The sequence below is a fragment of the Panthera leo genome, chromosome F2 (genome assembly GCF_018350215.1).
Source record: "Panthera leo isolate Ple1 chromosome F2, P.leo_Ple1_pat1.1, whole genome shotgun sequence".
NCBI lineage: Eukaryota > Metazoa > Chordata > Mammalia > Carnivora > Felidae > Panthera > Panthera leo.
Genome location: NC_056695.1, coordinates 42,848,916 through 42,868,325, shown reverse-complemented (window position 1 = coordinate 42,868,325; position 19,410 = coordinate 42,848,916). Strand labels below are relative to the sequence as shown.

The 19,410-nt window shown below is 46.5% G+C and overlaps 1 protein-coding gene across 3 annotated transcripts in view; it reads right to left on the bottom strand.

Annotated features, from left to right (window-relative positions):
* Window positions 1-19,410, bottom strand: part of PTDSS1 (phosphatidylserine synthase 1) — a 64,338-nt gene that overhangs the window by 2,077 nt on the left and 42,851 nt on the right. Inside the window, exons 9-12 of one of the 3 annotated variants that reach the window (XM_042923171.1) lie at window positions 19,074-19,139; window positions 11,055-11,154; window positions 2,073-2,141; window positions 1,276-1,336 (exon numbers count right to left, since the gene is read on the bottom strand). In XM_042923171.1, the coding sequence (XP_042779105.1) occupies window positions 1,276-1,336; window positions 2,073-2,141; window positions 11,055-11,154; window positions 19,074-19,139 (296 nt within the window). Of the gene's footprint in view, window positions 1-1,266; window positions 1,337-2,072; window positions 2,142-6,531; window positions 6,635-11,054; window positions 11,155-19,073; window positions 19,140-19,410 lie in introns of those variants that run through there. The other 2 variants (XM_042923170.1, XM_042923172.1) reach the window with 2 other exon arrangements.

Here is a 19,410-nt window from a genome sequence, read left to right as displayed (position 1 = left end):
TTGGCTTTGTCCAAGAGATTCTTTTACTGCTCTGAAGATTCTCTTTTTTAGTTTACTCTTTGTCTACTTTTCATTTATATCTCTACCACTGCTTGCTTCGTGCAGTCTTTTCAATGGAGAAGGGCCTGCAAGTGCCAAGAACGGATCTGTGAGGGGATGGTTCTGAAGGGCGGGACCCCAGGGAACCCCTCCGTCCACTTCTAGCAGCGTTCCAACATAGGGCGCCTATCGACTCCTTGATTCAGGAGTCTCAAAAAGGGTGACTGGCAACTCAGCAGAGAGCATGCTAGCATTTTCCCCAGAAAGAGCTCGAAAAAGCTTGACCCCAAAAGAACTCAGGAAAGCAACCGCAACAGTAGTGCTTTCCTCTCCCTGGGCCCACGGTTTCTCCGGGCAATTCTGTGAGCTAAATTTCACCATCTCCAGTGTTCATAACTCTCTCCCCTCAGGCAGCCTTCCAATGGGCTCATGAGCATTGCCCAGAGATTACTGGCCAGTGGAGCCTCCTTGGTATCATTCCATAAGCCTTAATTCTTTAAAATACCCAGGTAGCCCCAAATCTTTCCAAAAGGCTCCTTGGAGAAGCCAACGGGAGATCCCCGGCTATACTACCAGAATTTTATTCTGGCCTGCCTCCTGAATAAATATGATGAAATCAACCCACCTCTTCTGAAAGCTCCTCCTCCCAGTGCACAATTCTTCCTAACCCTTTTCACTCAGGATGAAAGCCAAGAGGAAGAACATTCCCAATAGGGTGCTTGGGACGGTACGGGCCTCGCCTCGTTATGTTTTCCTGTGTCAGAAGAGGCAGAACCACATGGTGCCTCTTCTTTAGAAGCAAGTTTCTTGGGCAGATCCTGACAGCACTTTGCAGTTTTCATTAATAAGTAACAGACGACATGGGATAAGTAGACATGAGACCCTTCAGGGCATACACTTATCACCATTCTGAGGATAAATCTTGATTCCAAATCTGCTCACTGGGCCTTGGGAGGAAGAAAACCCAGGAAAGTTGTTTGTTTAGTGTTTGTTTGTTTTTGAGTGAGTGAGAGAGAGAGAGAGAGAGAGAGAGAAAAGAGAGAGCGGGGGAGGAGCAGAGAGACTAAAGCAGGCTCCAGGCTCTGAGCTGTCAGCACAGAGCCCGATGTGGGGCTCGAATCCATGAACCGCAAGTATATGACCTGAGCCGAAGTCAGACACTCAACTGACTGAGCCACCCAGGCGCCCAAGAACCCAGTCAAGTTTTAAGCAGTGAGGAAGAAATACCTTTTGTACCTTTCCCATGAGACCAGGAGATATCTGGACTGTAGGTGCCATCTTCACACTCGGAGTACGTCTAGAGAGAGAAGCAGACTTAGTGATGGAGTTTCAAGGACTCCCTGGGGCTGCAGGACAAGCGAGGGAGGTCACTCCGCCCCTATACCACCGGCAAGTGACAGAACCTCCCCATTCGTAGGTTCCTTGGCTATAAAGCCATGACTGTCTTCCAGGTGGTACAGAATCAATTGTCTAGAAAGAACCTTTAGTTCCTCAGACTTAATACGAATTAAGTATGAATCGAGTATGAAAGCTATTATTTTACTTAAAAAGATATTATACTTTGCAAGACTGCTGTAGCATTTTAAGCTCACTCACATCCATTTTCTGCTTTAATCCTTGTGTCCACTACACGGTGGGCAGGGCGGGCCATTTACAATGGGGGAGAGCCCCAGGCTGGGTCACAAAGAGGCCTACGCAAAGTACAAGAGCCGGGAATAAAACCCAGCCTTTCAAAACCCAGTCCGGGGCTCTCCCCGCAATATTATTTTTAAGCAGACGCATAATTAGGTTTTAAGCCCCTTTATAAAAGGGAGGATAAAAACACTGACCTACTGAACAGGGCGCTCACAAGCAAGGACAGCAACCGATAGGGAACGGGTCCTGAACCGGTTACGTTTCTACAGCGGCAGGACTGAACCTGCGTGCTCACACAGTTGGCTACACCACATTCTCACAGGAATGTGCTTCCCTGCTAAAGCTCCAAGCAGGATGTGATTATTTTACAGAGACCATCTCTGCCCTTCCTTCCATACCTTTTCTCGGTGACCATAGTGCTCTGCGTACCAAACCATGCCGTACAGACACAGGAAGGTGGTGAAGGCCTGGCAGAGAAAACCAAGCATATTTCATAAAACAATGTTGCACCAAAAAAAAAAAAAAAAAAAAAGAAATCCCATTTCCCAGACTTTCAGGGTCTCAACAGTAATGCACAGAGGACGGCTTGATGTGGTTCTACTGTCTCTCTGAGGACACTGGTTACAAAATGGCAGAGCTAGTAGGGCTGGGGAGAGCGTCCCCCCACAGCTTTTGACAAGAGTGATGACCAGACCGTAGTTACTACTTACGACGCTAATAATCAGAACGCAAGATCATTTTTAGATGTAGGATAAGGTGGGATGTATTTTCTGCACAGTTTTGCAGGTCTTCCTAGAGAGGATACATAGGATTGTATATGCTTTATTTCTGGTTCTCACGGCCCATCCTCTGCCCCCATCACTGGAAAGTTACAAGGACTCTCAGTTTGTGAGCTTCCGTGGGGAAGACGAGTTCTGAATGAAAAAGGAGCTTCATTCAGTCTGGGAGCACAGTGGCGCTGGAGGGCATTTAGGACCGAGGCCCACAGTGTCTGAGTGGGTGGCTCTGCACTGCTCTCTCACTGCTGTTTTGTCTCTGTGGCCCCACCCCAACCCCAGTTCTGGTTGCTTTTGTTTTTCTTCTGTAAGTACATAGGAAGTCAGAGAAAACAAAACCGCTCTGTAAACCCCTGAGTGAAATGAGAGGGGCATGGCCTGTGGGTACCCAGAGGCAGGGATAACCTCTACTTCCCCGAGACTCCCCACCCACCTTGCACCACACCCTAAATTATACTCCAATTTAAGCAAAGAATAGCATCTACAAGAGTCCGAAGTTTTAACATGTGCCAAAACACTGAAAATCCGGGAGAAGTTTCTGGGTGCCTTGCCAGAGCACTAAACGAGAGAGGGAGGGTGTGCCTCAGCATTGTTAAGGACAGATGAACCTCCGCCAGGCCCTCCGGCCAGGCCTGACTTTCCCAACCATAAATGAATCACCAAAACAAAACAAAATGACTGTCTGTCCCTCCTGTCTTTAGAATTCCTTGCCCTAGGAACTCACTGACACCAAAGCACTCTCCCTATCTGGTCTCTGGTTCTTCTCCTGCATTTCCTGTTGAGGCTGTCACCTTGAACCAACTATGTGAACAGTCGTGAAATCATGGTAGAACCTTCTCTTCTGGAATAATTTTAATTCTCTCCGAGAATCTTAACTTTTTAATTTTTAAAAGTTTGTATTAATTTTGAGAGAGAGAGAGAGAGAGACAGAGAGACAGAGAGAGAGAGAGAGAGAGAGAGAGAGACAGAATATCCCAAGCAGGTTCCATGCTCAGCACAGAACCTGATGTGGGGCTCAATCCACAACCATGAGATCATGACCTGAGCCAAAATCAAGAGTCAGATACTTAACTGACTGAGCCACTCAGGTACCCCAAAACTAATTCCAGATCCAAAAGATATCATTCATTTCAACTCCTCTCATTTCACAGAAGGGGAATGATTGTTTGGAGAGGTGTCTATTCAAAGGCACACGTTTAGTATGTGGCAAAACTGGAGCCTGAACACAGGTCTCTTGATTTTCCTGGATCCAAGTTTTAGGGATGGCTGTAGAGATAAACAAATACTGGTTTTATGTCTACACATCTTTATATCTCTTTCCATCCATCCATCCATCCATCCACTCACCCACCTCCGGAGAAAGAAAAGCATGCCGGGAATAGCCAGGACCAGCAGCATCCCTGTGCACAGCCCCCAGATGCAAGGGTGGAGCCGAGACTGCAGGCAAGGCAGGGCTGTGAACTCTCATCACTGCAGTGTGCAGTCTAGCTCTGGCCCCGTTCCTGTCAGTCAACATTTGTTAAGCGTCTGTTGGGTGTGCAGTGTCATCTTAAGTGCAGAAAGACAGGAGTATGAGTGCTCTGGCGGGCCTTCTCCTTCTAGGTCAGTGAAGTGGGAATGCCGGCATGGTGGAGACAGAACATGAAATATAAGGCCCACTGCTTCATTTTATTTTAAATCCATATGCAAGTGGACATACATACACAGATGAGGGATTTAAAGAAAAGGAAGCTCATATCCTCCCCCATCAAAAAATTAGGCAGCGGTAAAGCATAAGAGACTCTTAAAAACTGAGACCAAACTGAGGGTTGATGGGGGGTGGGAGGGAGGGGAGGGTGGGTGATGGGTATTGAGGAGGGCACCTTTTGGGATGAGCACTGGGTGTTGTATGGAAACCAATTTGACAATAGATTTCATATATTGAAAAAAAAAAATTAGGCAGCGGAGCGCCTGGGTGGCTCAGTCGGTTGAGTGTCTGACTTTGGCTCAGGTCATGATCTCACAGTTCATGGGTCCGAGCCCCACATCGAACTCTGTGCCGACAGCTCAGAGCCTGGAGCCTGCTTCGGATTCTGTGCTTCCCTCGCTCTCTGCCCCTCCCCTGCTTGTGCTCTCTCTCTCAAAAGGAAATAAACACTTAAAAAATTTTTTTCTTAATTAGGTAATGAATGAATACATTAAGATTATAAAGTGAAAGTAACTTCTACCCTTTAACATATTGTAGTACTTGCTCAGATTTCTAACATACACCACCATTAAATGTACCATCTTCATGGCATGGAAAGAGTGGGGAAGACTAGAGCATTTGCAGTGTGTAAGCTTATGTATGTGTTTGCTCCTTTACGAAGGGCAAAACAGACTGTCCTAGGTTTGAGGGAGTGGAGCGTGGGAGGCAGGTCCCATGTCCCCAGACCAGTCATTGCGACCAGTCATCGCGGTGCGATGGAGGTGGGGAGGCTGGCAGGCAGCTGCTACTCCACAGGATGAAGGGGCGGTGAGCGCAGGGCTGCCCGTCATTGCGGATTCTGCCCACTGGAGGGCAGGAGTGCGGAGCTCTGCTTTCTCTAGCCCTGTCCCTGCAAGGACAGAATGGGCTTTGCAGCTTGCAGGCAGGCAAACACTGGCAGGTCAGGAGCGACAGGTGCTTATCATCACAATCGCCACACAAAGGGGCCGCTGTGGTTGCCAAATTTACCACTTCACCTGGGTACTTAGAGGCCCAGGTCACACTTGTCCCAGGAGACAAAAGCTTGTAATTTATGGGTTCGCAAGCACACCTGTGAAAACCTAGGCACGCATCCACTTAAAATGTCAGGGCCTGGATTTAAAACAGCAATTGCACAGATTTTGTTTAAAGAAAGAGAAGGAAAAAAAAGAGAAAGAAGAAAAATATGTGGGATGAGAGCCAAGGCAGCACACGACAGCGTCATGTGTGGTGGCAATGAGGGCGGAAGATCTCCCCTGGCTTCCAGTCAGAGTAATGAGCATGCAAATTGCCGATGACTGATCACACAACCGCTGAGGAGAAACTTAACTAACCGGCATGCGGGAATCTCTGCTTCTGCATTAACCTCGAGGCCTGGAGATATTCTCTTACCAAGCAAGGGAAATAATTAGGGGCTTTGTTTCTCTGAGGAGTAAGGGAGGCATGGTCAAACCTAACTCTCCTACTGAATAATGTTCACCTCACTCCAATCTTGATGTTTAGTAAAGGCCATGAATATGGGCAGTGGAGACATCTAATTATCCCGGCCAATGGTCTCCTTTTGGGCCAGGTCCCCCTCCATGGCACTGATAATGCTCATTAGGGGATTCTGCTTCTTCAAAGGCCTGCTCTCCTGAGTCTGTTTCTCAGGCCTGGCCTCTTAAGTGTGGCTGCTCCACAGACCATCCTCAGCCAGCTTCTCCTGCCCACGAGGTGTTCCCCTACCCGAATCCAGCGGCTCCCACCATGCCCTGTGCACCAGTGGCCCTCAACTCTTTCACCTCTATTGCTGACCAAGTCTTTCCAGTGTTACTGGACAGACTGGCATTTCCCACGATACGGGATACCTTCAGCTATTAGTTCTAAGGGTCCCTCAAATCCCAGCGCTCTAACCCAATTCATCTCCTTTCACTCAACGGGCCTCTGTGATATCCCCCAATCTGTTACTACCACCAACACTGCCACCCAGTGGCACAAACTAGAAACCGTGGAGTCACTCACACTATCACACGGGGTTGGCGTCCTGTTGAGCTGACCCTCTTGAACAGCTCTCATATCCAGCCCTCTCTCTGCATCTTCCACGCCACCACCCTTGGGTAAGCCTCAGTTATTTCTTTCTGGGATCCTCAACCCCCTCAGACAGCACCTCTCCTCCCTCGGGACTCTCCCACCCATGCAGCCTTCCTCTGCGAACAGGTGTCTTCCCACTGAATTATTGTCTCTGGATCTCCAACTACAGACACATAGGGTCTTTCCTGAGCAGATGTCCCATGTCCCCTCCCCCCCTCACTCTCCTCACTCTCGTTCCCCAAACAGCTTGCCGTCTTCCTGAGAAGCTGGGCATGGGCACAGCTGCATGTTTTCATACATGCCTGTCTCTCAGCCTGCCTGTACGTCTGTCTCCTGGTCTCTGCCTCTTGAACTCATTCCTTTATTCTCCATGCATTTGCCGAGTGAGTCCTATGCATCAGGGAACGCACTAGAATCAGTGGGGACAAAAAGACAACAAAAACTTAGTCTTTGTGAGCAAGAAGTACAATGCTGGGGAGACAGATGTAAACACTGCAAGTTACATTACACTGAGGTTAGAACTCAATGAAATATGTACCAAGTGTGACTGGTCCCCCAAGGGGAGTTATCCAGGCCGCTTGGCAGATCAGGGTGCACTGCATGGAGGGTGTGAATTTAGTTTGATCTTGGCATAAGAGTCACTAGGTAGAAAAAGAAGGGAAAAGCACTCAGCCCAGGCAAAGAAGATGCCCTGGGTGAGGACAAGGAAGTCTGGAAGGATGATTTGTTGAGGTGGCTACGTCCAGTTTGGGGTGGCCCAAGAAGAAAGTACAAGAGGGCGGGTATGATGAATGCTCCAGATAATGACCGTCCTAAACACACAAGCAACATATTTCAGCTGGCAGGACGTGTGGTAGGGATCCTTCTTCCTTCTTGATGTTTCTTTCTACACAGAGTTTTGCTGGTATAATACCCCTGCTCCTTTCCACCCCAGGGACAACGAGTTCTCTCTTAACCAACTGACGAATCTGAGATAAGGAAGCTGGACATTTCCTGTCTTCCTTGGGTGCAAGGCCACTTACACAACACAGGGTGGCCTGCTTCCTGGGGTGGGAGAGTGTCTCATTCGAGGGTTCACTGTTCACAAAACCCTTGTTGCCATGCATCTAAAGCTGAGATTGAAAAATGTGTATCCTCAGTGATAAAGATGCTATTCTGATCTCTACATCCTTCTTTCACCCTATCTTTTAACTATTCTGAACTGAAAAGTGTTGTATTATTGACTCCTCTACACCCCCGACGGCAGGGAATGGTTCTGAGCAGGGAAAGAGATTCAGATATGAGTTCTAGAAGACAGCCTGGCAGCAGCGTAGAGAGTGGGTCTGAAGGGCAGAATGGGGAGGAACACGTATGTCCAGACAGTGGGAACGGAGAGGAGGGGACGGAGATGGGCTCCATAGTTGGTTGGGATGGACAGAACCTGGCGACCTGCTGATTTCAAGAGTGACAGAGGAGAGGAAGCAGCCTGTAAGGTTTTCAGCTGGGAGAGCATCCGTGGCAACCCTTCAAAATCCTGCTCACATGTTACATCCAGGGAGCCCTCAGCAGCTCCCCAGCTCGTCTGGTGCTCTCTAGTGCCCGTTTAGCACTACGTTCACACCCTTCACAATGGTTATCACACATGAACATGATGAGATTGCGTGGACAATTCCCGTCTGGACTTGGACAGCCTTGGAAGGGGACACCTTTTGCAGGGGGGTGGGTGGGGGAACACAAACTCTTGTCAGACTATTTGGATGTAGGCCCTGGCTCTGCCACCTACTACCTGTGTGACCTTGAAGCCAGTTAGTGAACCTCTCTTTGCCTTTATTTCATCTATAAAAGAGGGCTAATAAAGTATCTGCCCTCAAAGCAACAATCAAACATGTAATTCATGAGAACTGCTTAGAAGAGAGCCTGGCACATAGTGACCATTAATAAATCTTATCTTGACCATCATCTATCTGCGTGGGTCCAGCATCAGGTGCAGTTTTGATGAACACTCAGTAAACGTTCTGTGAACAAATGACAGACTTACAGGGACCATGCCAGGGGAAGGAGAGACCAATAAGGAGACAAGAAGTGATTCGTGTCCTCAATGAAGTGACAATTACACAGGCACCAAGGCAAACCAAAAGTCACCAACATAAGGGAGCGTATGCTAAGTGTCAAATAAGTAAAATGGAGAAAAGTCTTGAGAACTGAGAGACTAAAGGAGCCCCTGCAGGGCAGGTGACCAGACAGGGCTTCTTGGACATGGCCTTGAGAAGACCTTCTGGCCACGGACACCCTAGGGTGGGGTTGTATGAGGGTGTTGTGAGAACAGCTGCTGCCCATGTCCCAGGAGTCCCACCTGCCTCAGCCTCTCTGTGGTCCCCATGGCTCCGGAACCAGGAGAGGGCCACACCCACCTCTGCCTGCCCTCCATACTCGGTCACAATACTATTCATACACCTGAGGTGCATGTGCCAGAGAAAAGTGGGAGAGCACACAGTTAAAATCTCCGGGCACATGTAAACACACTCCCCTAACCAATTCTTACATCTAGTTTCACTGGGCTGGAAAAAAACCACTCGAACGTTAATTCTGGACTGTAGGTACAAAGGAAATCATTATTCCCTTTTGCTGTTCAAGACAAAATGGGACAGAACAGGCTCAAGGTTCTCTGGTGCAGTTAAGATTTCTAACAAGTAACCCTAAAAATAGACGCCGTGAAAGGCAATAAAAAACACCTTAAAAACACAAAGTCTTGCCAAAAAAAAAAGTAGACCTGAATCTGATTAAGCCTCTAGATTCAGCTACTAATTTGCAGAAAATACAAAGGACAAAGAAATCTGTTAAATTACAGTACACTACAAAATCAGTAAAATCCAGACTGTGGGAAAATCTATGGGACAAAGAGCTGGATCCTTCAACAAATAAATCGTGAAGGAGAGAGAGCCAGAGACAGAGGGAAAACTATACATTGAGAGACTTAAAGGGCACGCCAACCAATTGCAACAAATGGATGTTGATTCAAATAGACTGTTCAAAAATTACATAATTTTTAAAAATATTAAAAGTCTGAACACTGATTAGATATTTAATAGTATTATGAAATTATTCTCTTTCAGATGTGATAACGGTATGGTGGTTGCATTAAACAAGAAAGCATTCTTACCTTCTTTTAGAGATACATCCTGAAATATTAAAGGTGGATCTGTTCCAAAATAATTCAGCATGGGGATAGAGAGTAGGGAATACAAGGAAACAAGACTGTGCACAAGGTGAGCATTGTTGAAACTGGAGGATGGAGGGGCGCCTGGGTGGCTCAGTCAGTTTAGTGTCCGACTTCGGCTCAGGTCATGATCTCGCGGTTTGTGAGTTCAAGCCCCAAGTTGGGCTCTGTGCTGACAGCTCAGAGCCTGGAGCCTGCTTTGGATTCTGTGTCTCCCCCTATCTCTGCCCCTCCCTTGCTCATGCTCTGTCTCTCAATAATAAATAAACATTAAAAAAAAAAAAGAAACTGGAAGATAGATGGGTACATGAGGGGTCATCTACTCTACTTCCACATATGTTTGAAATTTTCTGTGATTACCAAGAAAACCCAAACTAATTTTCTGGACCAACCAAGTAAAAGTGAAGAATCTTAAGCTTAACATAAGACTTCTGTCCAAAATAATAAAAAAAAATTAAGAAGGGCAGACACAGAATGCTTAAGGTAGGTTAAGATCTTACTTAATTTTATTTTTTTTAAGATTATTTATTTTAGAGAGAGAAAGGGAGAGAGAGAGAGAGAGAGAGAGAGAGAGAGAGAGAGAGGGAGAGAAGCCCAAGCAGGTTCTGCACTGTCAGTGCAGAGCCTGACTCAGGGCTCTATCTCATGAACCGCGAGATCATGACCTGAGCTGAAAACATGAGTCAGACACCCAACCAACTGAGCCATGATTGAGCCCTACATCGGTGCAGAGCCTAATTGGGATTCTCTGTCTCCCTCTCTCTCTGCCCCTCCCCTGCTCGTTCTCTCTCTCTCTCTCAAAATAAATAAATAGACATGAAAAAAATAAAGAAAGATGGGGCTCCTGGGTGGCTCAGTCGGTTAAGTGTCCGACTTCAGCTCAGGTCATGATCTCGCAGTCCATGAGTTCGAGCCCCATGTCGGGTTCTGTGCTGACAGCTCAGAGCCTGGAGCCTGTTTCAGATTCTGTGTCTCCCTCTCTCTCTGACCTTCCCCCGTTCATGCTCTGTCTCTCTCTGTCTCAAAAATAAACAAACGTTAAAAAAATTTTTTTTAATTTAAAAAAAAAAAAAAAAGAAAGAAAGATTACGGAAAAGTCCCAGGACAGTGGAGCCAGAGGCTCCCAAGGGCTCTTCCCTTCAGACAGGAAGGTCAGCTCATAGGGTTTGGCCCCTTAAGTCAGCCTGTGGGGCAGAAACTGCATGGTCTGATTACCTTCAAGAACATCTCTCAAGACCTATAAACCACAGTCCATCACTTTGTCCATAAACACTTGTACAGCAATACGTAACACTGTAACACCCTTGCTCCTTCATGGAGGCCTGCATGTAGGTGAATTCTCACAAGTGAAATTTATGCATGTATGGTGTACCTGCTGAGGGCATTTGACCAGAACTTACCAAGGTGACCCGCTTTGGATGCTGGGTGGTCCCATGTATTTAATCTTGACCTTCAGACTAGTGGCCAATTTTGGGTGATTACAAGCAGAAGGTCCGGTCTATGAATTTCTAAAAAAACTAGGTGCACAAGAATTTTTGCTGTTGTTGTTGGTTTTTTTAAAGAGACACCATGAGGAGTTTCACTAACACTTTTGGGTAAAAAAGTGATCTTTTTAAAAAAAAAATAAACTTACCACACAAAGAAGCCAAAGCACAACATAGAGTATTTGGGTCTTAGAGAAGAGATCTTGTCCAAATTTTATGCACACGATAGCTTCCAGGAAACCAATGACCCTAGTTAGAACAAGAGGTTAAATATTAATTCGTCTTATCAGAGCATATACATCCTACATAAATATGCCTTATGCCATCATGACACATTGAGAGCGGGTTCCCCACAAAGTGACACTTGTTCTCTTCCATTGCAATTTCTTCAGAAATAACATATATATTTATATTTAGTACTTAGCTTATTTTACTGTTACTCACTTCTTCCCTCTTCCCAGAACAGAACCTCCACTCACACATTTTAATAGCTGCAAGCATCCAGATGAGTGCCTATCACGTTCGAGATGAACTGTCACCATCTCTGCTGGCACCCTCTCAAGTGACAGAGAACCTACTACCTTGGCAGGTGGGCTTATTCCGCCACTCAATCTCTCTAGCTGTGGGGAAGTTCTCCTTGTCTCAGGTTGGTATCTGCCTCCGCCTGCCCATGGGTCCTAACTCTGCCCTCCTGTCCTACAGGGTGAGTCTGAGCCTTCCAAGCCAAGTTTTTCAGTAATTTGAAGGCAGCAGTCACATTCCCTCCCAGACTTCCAAGCATTTCCAGGTTCAATATTCCCCATTCTGGATGACAATAAAGTAAGCCTTTATCCTCTAAAAATAAAAATGTTAAAAAACTACAACAACAACAACAACTTTGCTTTACTTTTTAATTAAAAGAGCAAAGAAAAACACCACTTTTATGTTCTGCACCTTCATTTATGAATATAAAAATCAAACCTTAAAATTAAAAACTCAGAAAACAACAGATGTTGGTGAGAATGTGGAGAAAGAGGAACCCTTTTGCACTGCTGGTGGGAATGCAAACTGGCACAGCTACTCTGGAGAACAGTATGGAGGTTCCTCAAAAAATTAAAAACAGGGGCGCCTGGGTGGCTCCGTCAGTTAAGTGTCCGACTTCAGCTCAGGTCATGATCTCACGGTTTGTGAGTTTGAGCCCCGCGTAGGGCTCTGTGCTGACAGCTCAGAGCCTGGAGCCTGCTTCGGATTCTGTGTCTCCCTCTCTCTCTGCCCCCCCACCCCCACTCATGCTCTATCTCTCTCTGTCTCTCAATAACAAATAAATGTTAAAAAAAATTTTTTTTAATTAAAAACAGAGCTACCCTATGACCCAGAAATTGTACTACTAGGTATTTATCCAAAGGATACAAAAATGCTGGTTCAAAGAGGCATGTACACCCCAATGTTTACAGCAGCACTATCAACAATAGCCAAATTATGGAAAGAACCCAAATGTCCATGGATTGATGAATGGATAGATACGATATATATACACACAATGGAATACTACTTGGTAATCAAAAAGAATGAAATCTTGTCATTTGCAACAACATGGATGGAACTAGGATATATTATGCTAAGCAAAGTAAGTCAGTCAGAGAAAGACAAATATGATTTCACTCATATGTAGAATTTAAGAAACAAAACAGGTGAACATAGGAGAAGGGGAGGAAAAATAAGATAAAAACAGAGAGGGAGGCAAACCATGAGAGACTCTTAAATACAGAGAACAAACTGAGGGCAAATTGCTGGAGGGTAGGTGGGGGGGGGGGTGGGCTAAACAGGGGATGGACATTAAGGAGGTCACTTGTTGGGATGAGCACTGAGTGTTATATGTAAGTGATGAGTCACTAAATTCTACTCCTGAAACCATTATTACATTATATGTTAACTAACTTGGATTTAAATAAAATTTTTAAAAAGTTTAAAAAGATCAGGCCTTTACTAAGGTTCCAAGCTCATAGTTAAGAACGGATGAGGTGAGTATGAGCTGGCCACGTGATCCCAAAGATGACCCAAGAATATTGATTTCAGACAACTCCACTTCAGGGGTTCCTTACTCCAGATGGAATCTGGTCAATCAGGGTTGTTGTAGTCGCACAGATATTCTCTCAAAAGGCAAGAAGGGGCCCAGAAGGTCCTTGGTCCCCCTACCCATGGGAAGACCCAAAGATCACTCCCAGCATCAAATGTACAGATGACTCTAAACAACTGAACACCCCAAATCTGAACCAAAGCAGAAAATCTCCTTAATTTATCTTTCGAGAGTTTGGGACTCTTTTCCCCTAGCCCCAACCAAACAATGTTTAGGAGTGGCTGGCCTGAATCTTTAAAGACCATCCCCAACCCACGCACCGCCCCCCCCCCCCCAACAAAGTACATGTGTGAGAAAGCATCATTCTAGCTGCAATACACGACAGGCTTTTAAGTGTAGGGCTGAGTGTCACTAGAATCCTCAAGTCCGGGCTGTGAGCCCACACTAGATGGCAGCACAGAGCAAAGTGGTGCCTGTGGAGGAGACTCAGAAAGAATATTTAGTTTAACTTTTGGCTGGGACTTCTTGAAGAACAGCAAATGCTCAGCCCAGAAAGTCAGTGTGCTTATCTTCTCTTAAGCCAGACTGAAATGTCACAGAGTTTCCTGTGAGAATTTGGGGTATCCAACTTGATCAACTCACCTTTCAAAAACACAGTAACTAGGGCCATGATTCTCAAACTTTTATGATCTGAGACCCACAGCAAGAAACACATTTTTTGTGAGCTAGTAGACACACACACACACACACACACACACACACATACACACACACACACACACACACACCTGAAACAAAAGTTTTGCAAAACAATCTGTTCCTTTACTTTGACATTTTTTTGTATTCTATTTCACGTTAAGAAAATGCTGGCAGGACCTACTCAACTGACTTCACAATGACCTGAAGTTAAAGACCACAGAGCATTTCAGTCAGCAACTTTAGGGTTAGGATTTGCTCATCTGTGCTGAGGAAATCTTACGTAAGCTGCTGTCCATGTGCGTGGACTTCTCAGTGAGAACGTGACCACTGAGCAAAGCAAGGTGGGGGGAAGTGAGGGGAAGGGGCATTAGTTGAGTCACAGGGCAACACAGGTCATGAGGGCCACACTAGGGCTTGGCTTTTAGTCTGAGGGAGGGTTTTGAGCAAAAGGTTTTTTCACATGATTCAATTTACATTTTAATTTGCTCATTCGGGCGGCAGGAACAGGGAGCCTTCTAATCTAGGGAGGGGACCCAGGGAGTAGCTGCAGAGTTGTGAGAAGCGGTGGGAACTGGGATACATTAAACCCAGCAATCACATGGACCCTTTCGCCACCAGTCATTGCCCCTCCACCATTATCCTTGGCCCCTGGAGGGAATCCCAATAAATAAAGTCCTTAAGGAAGGCTAACATCGCTTTTGTATAAGACCCAATGGCTGCCCCTTTAGGGCTGAGTCCAAAGGCTCAGGAGCACTGGGAGCCCATATTATTGAGCCTGTCACCTGCGAAAGCACAACCTCCTCACCAAGGGGGTGGGGAGTGCAAATTTAAATCTAGTTCAGATCTTTACCAGACTGAACTAGGTGGCCAAACTGTGGTTTGGTGGAATTCAGTCGGGGCTGCTACTTCCTTAGATGCCTCCGCCCATCCTTATCTTTAATTAGCAAGGTTACAAGGCAGACAAGCACGCTGGGGCAGCCTGAGGCACTCCTGCCTGGGGACGAGGCTGGTCAGCTGACTGGGACCTTCTCAGCTTCCCAGCCCTGCGGAGCCTGCTCTTTCCAGACATGGTAGAAATAAAGATGACAGGAACATGGGGTCCAGGGTAAGGAGCTTTTCAGTGAATGGGATAAGAATGTAAGCAGAGTCACTGCAGAAACTTGGGGCACAAAAGCACTAGGCTCCGCATGTATAAACTGGGTGCCCGAGCCAACCCTGACAAGTGGAAAAAGTTTTCAGTTCGCCAACAAGACCTGCTTTTGGATTCTGAGGATGCCACGGCCTCCGTGCACCTCGCATATACTGCATATACTGCCCCATGGCTGTGCCAGAATACACTGCTGGGATGGCTCAGGGGGTGGGTGAGCCGCTCTGTCTGGCCAGCCAGGAGCTGACCCTCCAGCAGTGGAAACCAGATGTGCAAATCTGTGACACACCTACCGCACAGTCACACAGGCAGCCAGGAACTGCTCCTGCGGTTCAGGAGTCAGGCTCCGGTTCAGATTAGGGGGAGTAGACGCACCTTTGTAGAGACAGTCAAAGATGGGCTAGGCTTTACCAGCTAGAAAAAAAAAGGTTCAACCGTGTTCCATGGAACTTTCTGACTTGCCAAGAACCCCAGGGGCAGGGTGGGGTGGGTGGGGACAGGGGCAAAAGGGTCCTCACCTTGCCAGTTCTGCTCAACTGTTTCTTTTTTTTAAAGTTTATTTATTTATTTTGAGGGGAGGGAGGGGACAGAGAGTGAGAACGTGAGCGAGGGAAGGGGAGAGAGAGAGGGGTGGAGAGAGAATCCCAAGCAGGCTCTGCACCATCAGTGCAGAGAGCCTGAGGTGGGACTCAAACCCACCAACCATGAGATCACAACCTGAGCCGAAATCAACAGTCAGACACTCAACTGACTAAGCCACCCAGGCTTAGTCAATTGTTTTGCTCTCTGTTAGGATTTGGGGCAAGATGTCATTTGGGGAAAGGGATTCAACTGCTAAAAAAAACTTCTGTGCCTACCGCCGAGGTTTGGGGCTAAGACTGGAGGGGTTTTTGAGGAAGGAAGCATGGGTGGCGGGATAAAGGAAGGACGGAGTATCGATCGTGAGGAGGACAGGATGAAGGGGAAGACACAGGAAAAGGGAAACTAGAATGCTACCCCAGCAGTGTGAGCACGGAGGGCACGACACAGAGGTGGGCAGATGGGGAGAGAAGGTGAGGAGGGCAGGAGGCTGTGAACAAAGGTCAACAGCAGGAAGGTGAGGGCTGTGCTGGGAAAAGGTCAGAGTGGGATGACACCTCCCACAGCAGTCTGTTCCCCTCGCATGCACCCTCCTCCTGGAAGGACTCTATGCCTCACAGCTGTTGTCTATCCTTGCGGGGGTAGGGGAGCACAGGGGGAAAAGCCTGGAAGAACAAGTACCATTGCAACAAACTGTGGAAACGAGTGACGTGGAATGGACAGCCCGCAGAGGAAACCGAGAAGGAACAGTTTCAAGATGGCAGATGCCGCGGGGAAGACAGGGGAGATGCGGGTGGAGGAAGGGCCTGCTGACTTGGGACTGACCTTGGCAAGAACAGTGCAGCAGAGCACCGGAGACGTGAGGCTTATCGTCAAAGGGGCACCAGTTGGGTTAGGACAACATGGAGAAAAGGACAGTTCTGAGAGTGAGGTGGACGTGGTCTTGGAGCCCCTGGGGAACAGTGGACTCTTACCCAACCCAGCCCCTGACGGCCCCACCCAAGTACTTCCAGGGGAAGGAAAAGTGATTACTCACTCCTGCTATGGCCAAAGCGTGGACACCTTCCTTCAGGGCCATGCGATCAAAATCCTTTCTTTATAAATCAGGCTACTTCCCTCTTGTTCAGAAACAGTTATGATGAGGGCAGAGTGGGGAGAAAGACGAAGATAAATATGGTATAAAGTGCTCCCCTGGGGAATCTGTTCATATCGGTCTGGGCCTAACACCCCCACAGAGCTGGAGTAGTGTAATGGGACTTTCTAAAGACAGAAGAGGCCAGCTCTTACACACTACTGCTTTCTCCTTGGTGGGGTTCCCATCCCCTAGCTGGATGGAGTCCCATCTCTCCGCTGGGCACGGCAGGTTTGAGTATAAAAAGCTTAAAAGCTCAGTTTTATGGTACAACTGTGGGAGACCACATTGTAAGTCCGTATTTAGTTACACTGCGAGTAATTAATACAAACCCTTTCAGGGTATAACATTTACAGAAGAGAAAAGTGCTCTCTTCAGGAGAAAAAGATGGAATGGTGGGTCAGACACCTCAGGGGGTCCTGTTTGCCCTTTCCCTTCCCCCGCCCACCTCCGCAAAGGCAAAAATTTGACTGTGGCTATGTGGGGCGCTCCTATTCCCCCCCTCTCCACACCTTGCTAAATGAAGCCTGAAATTACTCTAAAACTAGTGAAAAGGAGCTATAAAACAGCTACTAGGAGATGGGAAAAAGACAAAATGAGGGCAACAGGGACGGGGCAGAAGAGGGAAGGTGGTGGCCTCCAAGGGGCAAACCTGCAGAGAGAAGACAGCTCGGGCCCCGTGTTTCCCTGCCGCTGGCTGACGAGAGGTGGCTCTTGAGTGTGCTCACACCCCCAGGCGGATGGCTGTGTGAGGTTTATGGAGAGGAATGTTCTTTCCGGCATGGCCCGCTAGTTCTCAAGGTGCGTGTCCTGATACCACCATTCTGGGAGCTCGCGATTCTCGGAGAGCATACTCAATAAGCCAAAAGATGCCTCCTTCGCATTTTACTTTACTTGAGCCCTTTTCAACAATGTGTGACTTTCTGCAGCAGCGTTTTGTGCCGCTCCAGCCCCGTTTATCTTTGCCATTTCTCCCACCGCTAGGGATTGTATTTTTCGGCTGCCCGATTAGAAACCAACTTTGCTGCCACACTGCCACTTTCTCTGATCAGCATCTCCTTTTCCTCAACAGGTAAAACAGAGACAAGTCATGTGGAGCATACGTGCACTCACAGCAGAATAAGGCTTTGGCAAGGACTTCTGAGTCTGAAGAGGAAACTAAGTGTGGAAAGAAGGCATAGGCAGTGGAGGAGGGCTCAGACGCTCTGTGGACGAGGTGCGAGAACAACGCTTCCTGTCCTCCTTGGATGGGGCAGTAAGGAGAGCCCGTCTACCTCCTTTTTGTGACTACAACAGTGCGGTCGCATGGCCTTTGCTCTGAATATCGGAAATCTGGTAAACGTGTAAATTCTCTCTCCTGCTAGATTACTAAACAATGGAAAGCCAACCCACGTTATCACCCCATAAGCTACTCTGGGTATGAAAATCAGCTTACATCACAGAATGTATGAGAAATAAGGACAATGCCCCTTTGTGTTTTAGGTGGGAGGGGGAAGCCTGCCTACATCTTTAACTTGAGCAAGCCCTCAGAATCTGAAATGAGAGCTGACACACACCCACACAGGAAAAAGTTTAGAAAGAGTAACATAGAAAGGTTAAGGACAGTGATCCCTGATGGGCTAACTTCTTTGGATGATCTTTAGTTTCTTCTTTTGCCACTTTTTCTAATCTAAACATATGAATTACCTTCTCACTGGGAAAAAAAAAAAAAAGTTACTCTGCTTAAAAATCTGCTGAAAGTAGTAACTTCTTGCCTACTATGGGTATTCATTTTTATGTTGTCACACTCAATTTAGAACCTAAATTAGGTCTTGAGTCTAAGCTACCTCAGGGACTTAACTTCACACAGATGTGCTACACAACTACAGAACCTCGGCTGCTAAATGGAATGGTAAATTGTTAGCCGAATTTAAGCAAAAGAACCACTTACCTGAGACACTGAAGATGGCCTCACATTTAACACTGCAGGGTTAGACTAGTTAGCCTATGGTCTCTTTCAAATCATTTAAATAATAATACTTTAAGATAGCATTTGTATCTGTGACAAGACAATAAATTGTGACTGTGTGGCTGTATGTTAGTTCTCCTTGGAACAATAAAATTATACCTTGGTAGGCAGCAAGCAGCTGTTCTGAGCAGGCTTTTTGATGTAAAAGTAACATAAAGCATCACTAAGCCTATCATGAAATGATGTCCCAAACTTGTCATCAAATTTAGAGGGAATTCGAACAATCCGTTGTCTATCTAATTTATTTCATAAAATAAGGTCTCTGAGTTCCATGCAGCAAATATCTTTTGATTTCCTTTTTTTTTGTAAAAAAAAAAAAAAAAAAAAAAGTTTGTATGTCCTCTTTCTATAATTTGCCAATTAACTACAATATTCTAAACTTAAATCAGAAAAGAGAATGTTAAAAATGAAAAGACATAAAACAAAACAATAGCAAGCCTTCATTGGAAGATTGTACTGAAAGGCACTTAATACAGGGTCAAGAAATAACCAAGGAAATTTAGAGGCTTAAGTGGTTTTTAAGCCTCCACAATAATAGATTACTCACCCAAACACCCAGCACTGTGTTCCTACGCGTTTGCACTGTGTGTCAGTGAGGTAAGCATAGTACTGCCTGAAAGAACAAAGATGGAATTCAATGAAAGCTTCTGGAAGATCAATGGGTCAGCATAAAATTAAATCACTTTGACAGGATAAATATAAAAGATGTTCCGCCTTGTTCTACATACTCCGGCTAAGTGGTCTACTTCTAGTCAAGGGAATGAGAAGCCAGTGGCTGCTGGAACATTCCTATAAAAGGTGAAGAGTTCGGGCTGGGTTGGAGTGGAGAGAGCATGGCTTAAAGAGCTGAGTACTCACAAAGGCAGTTTTGATTCAGGGACAGA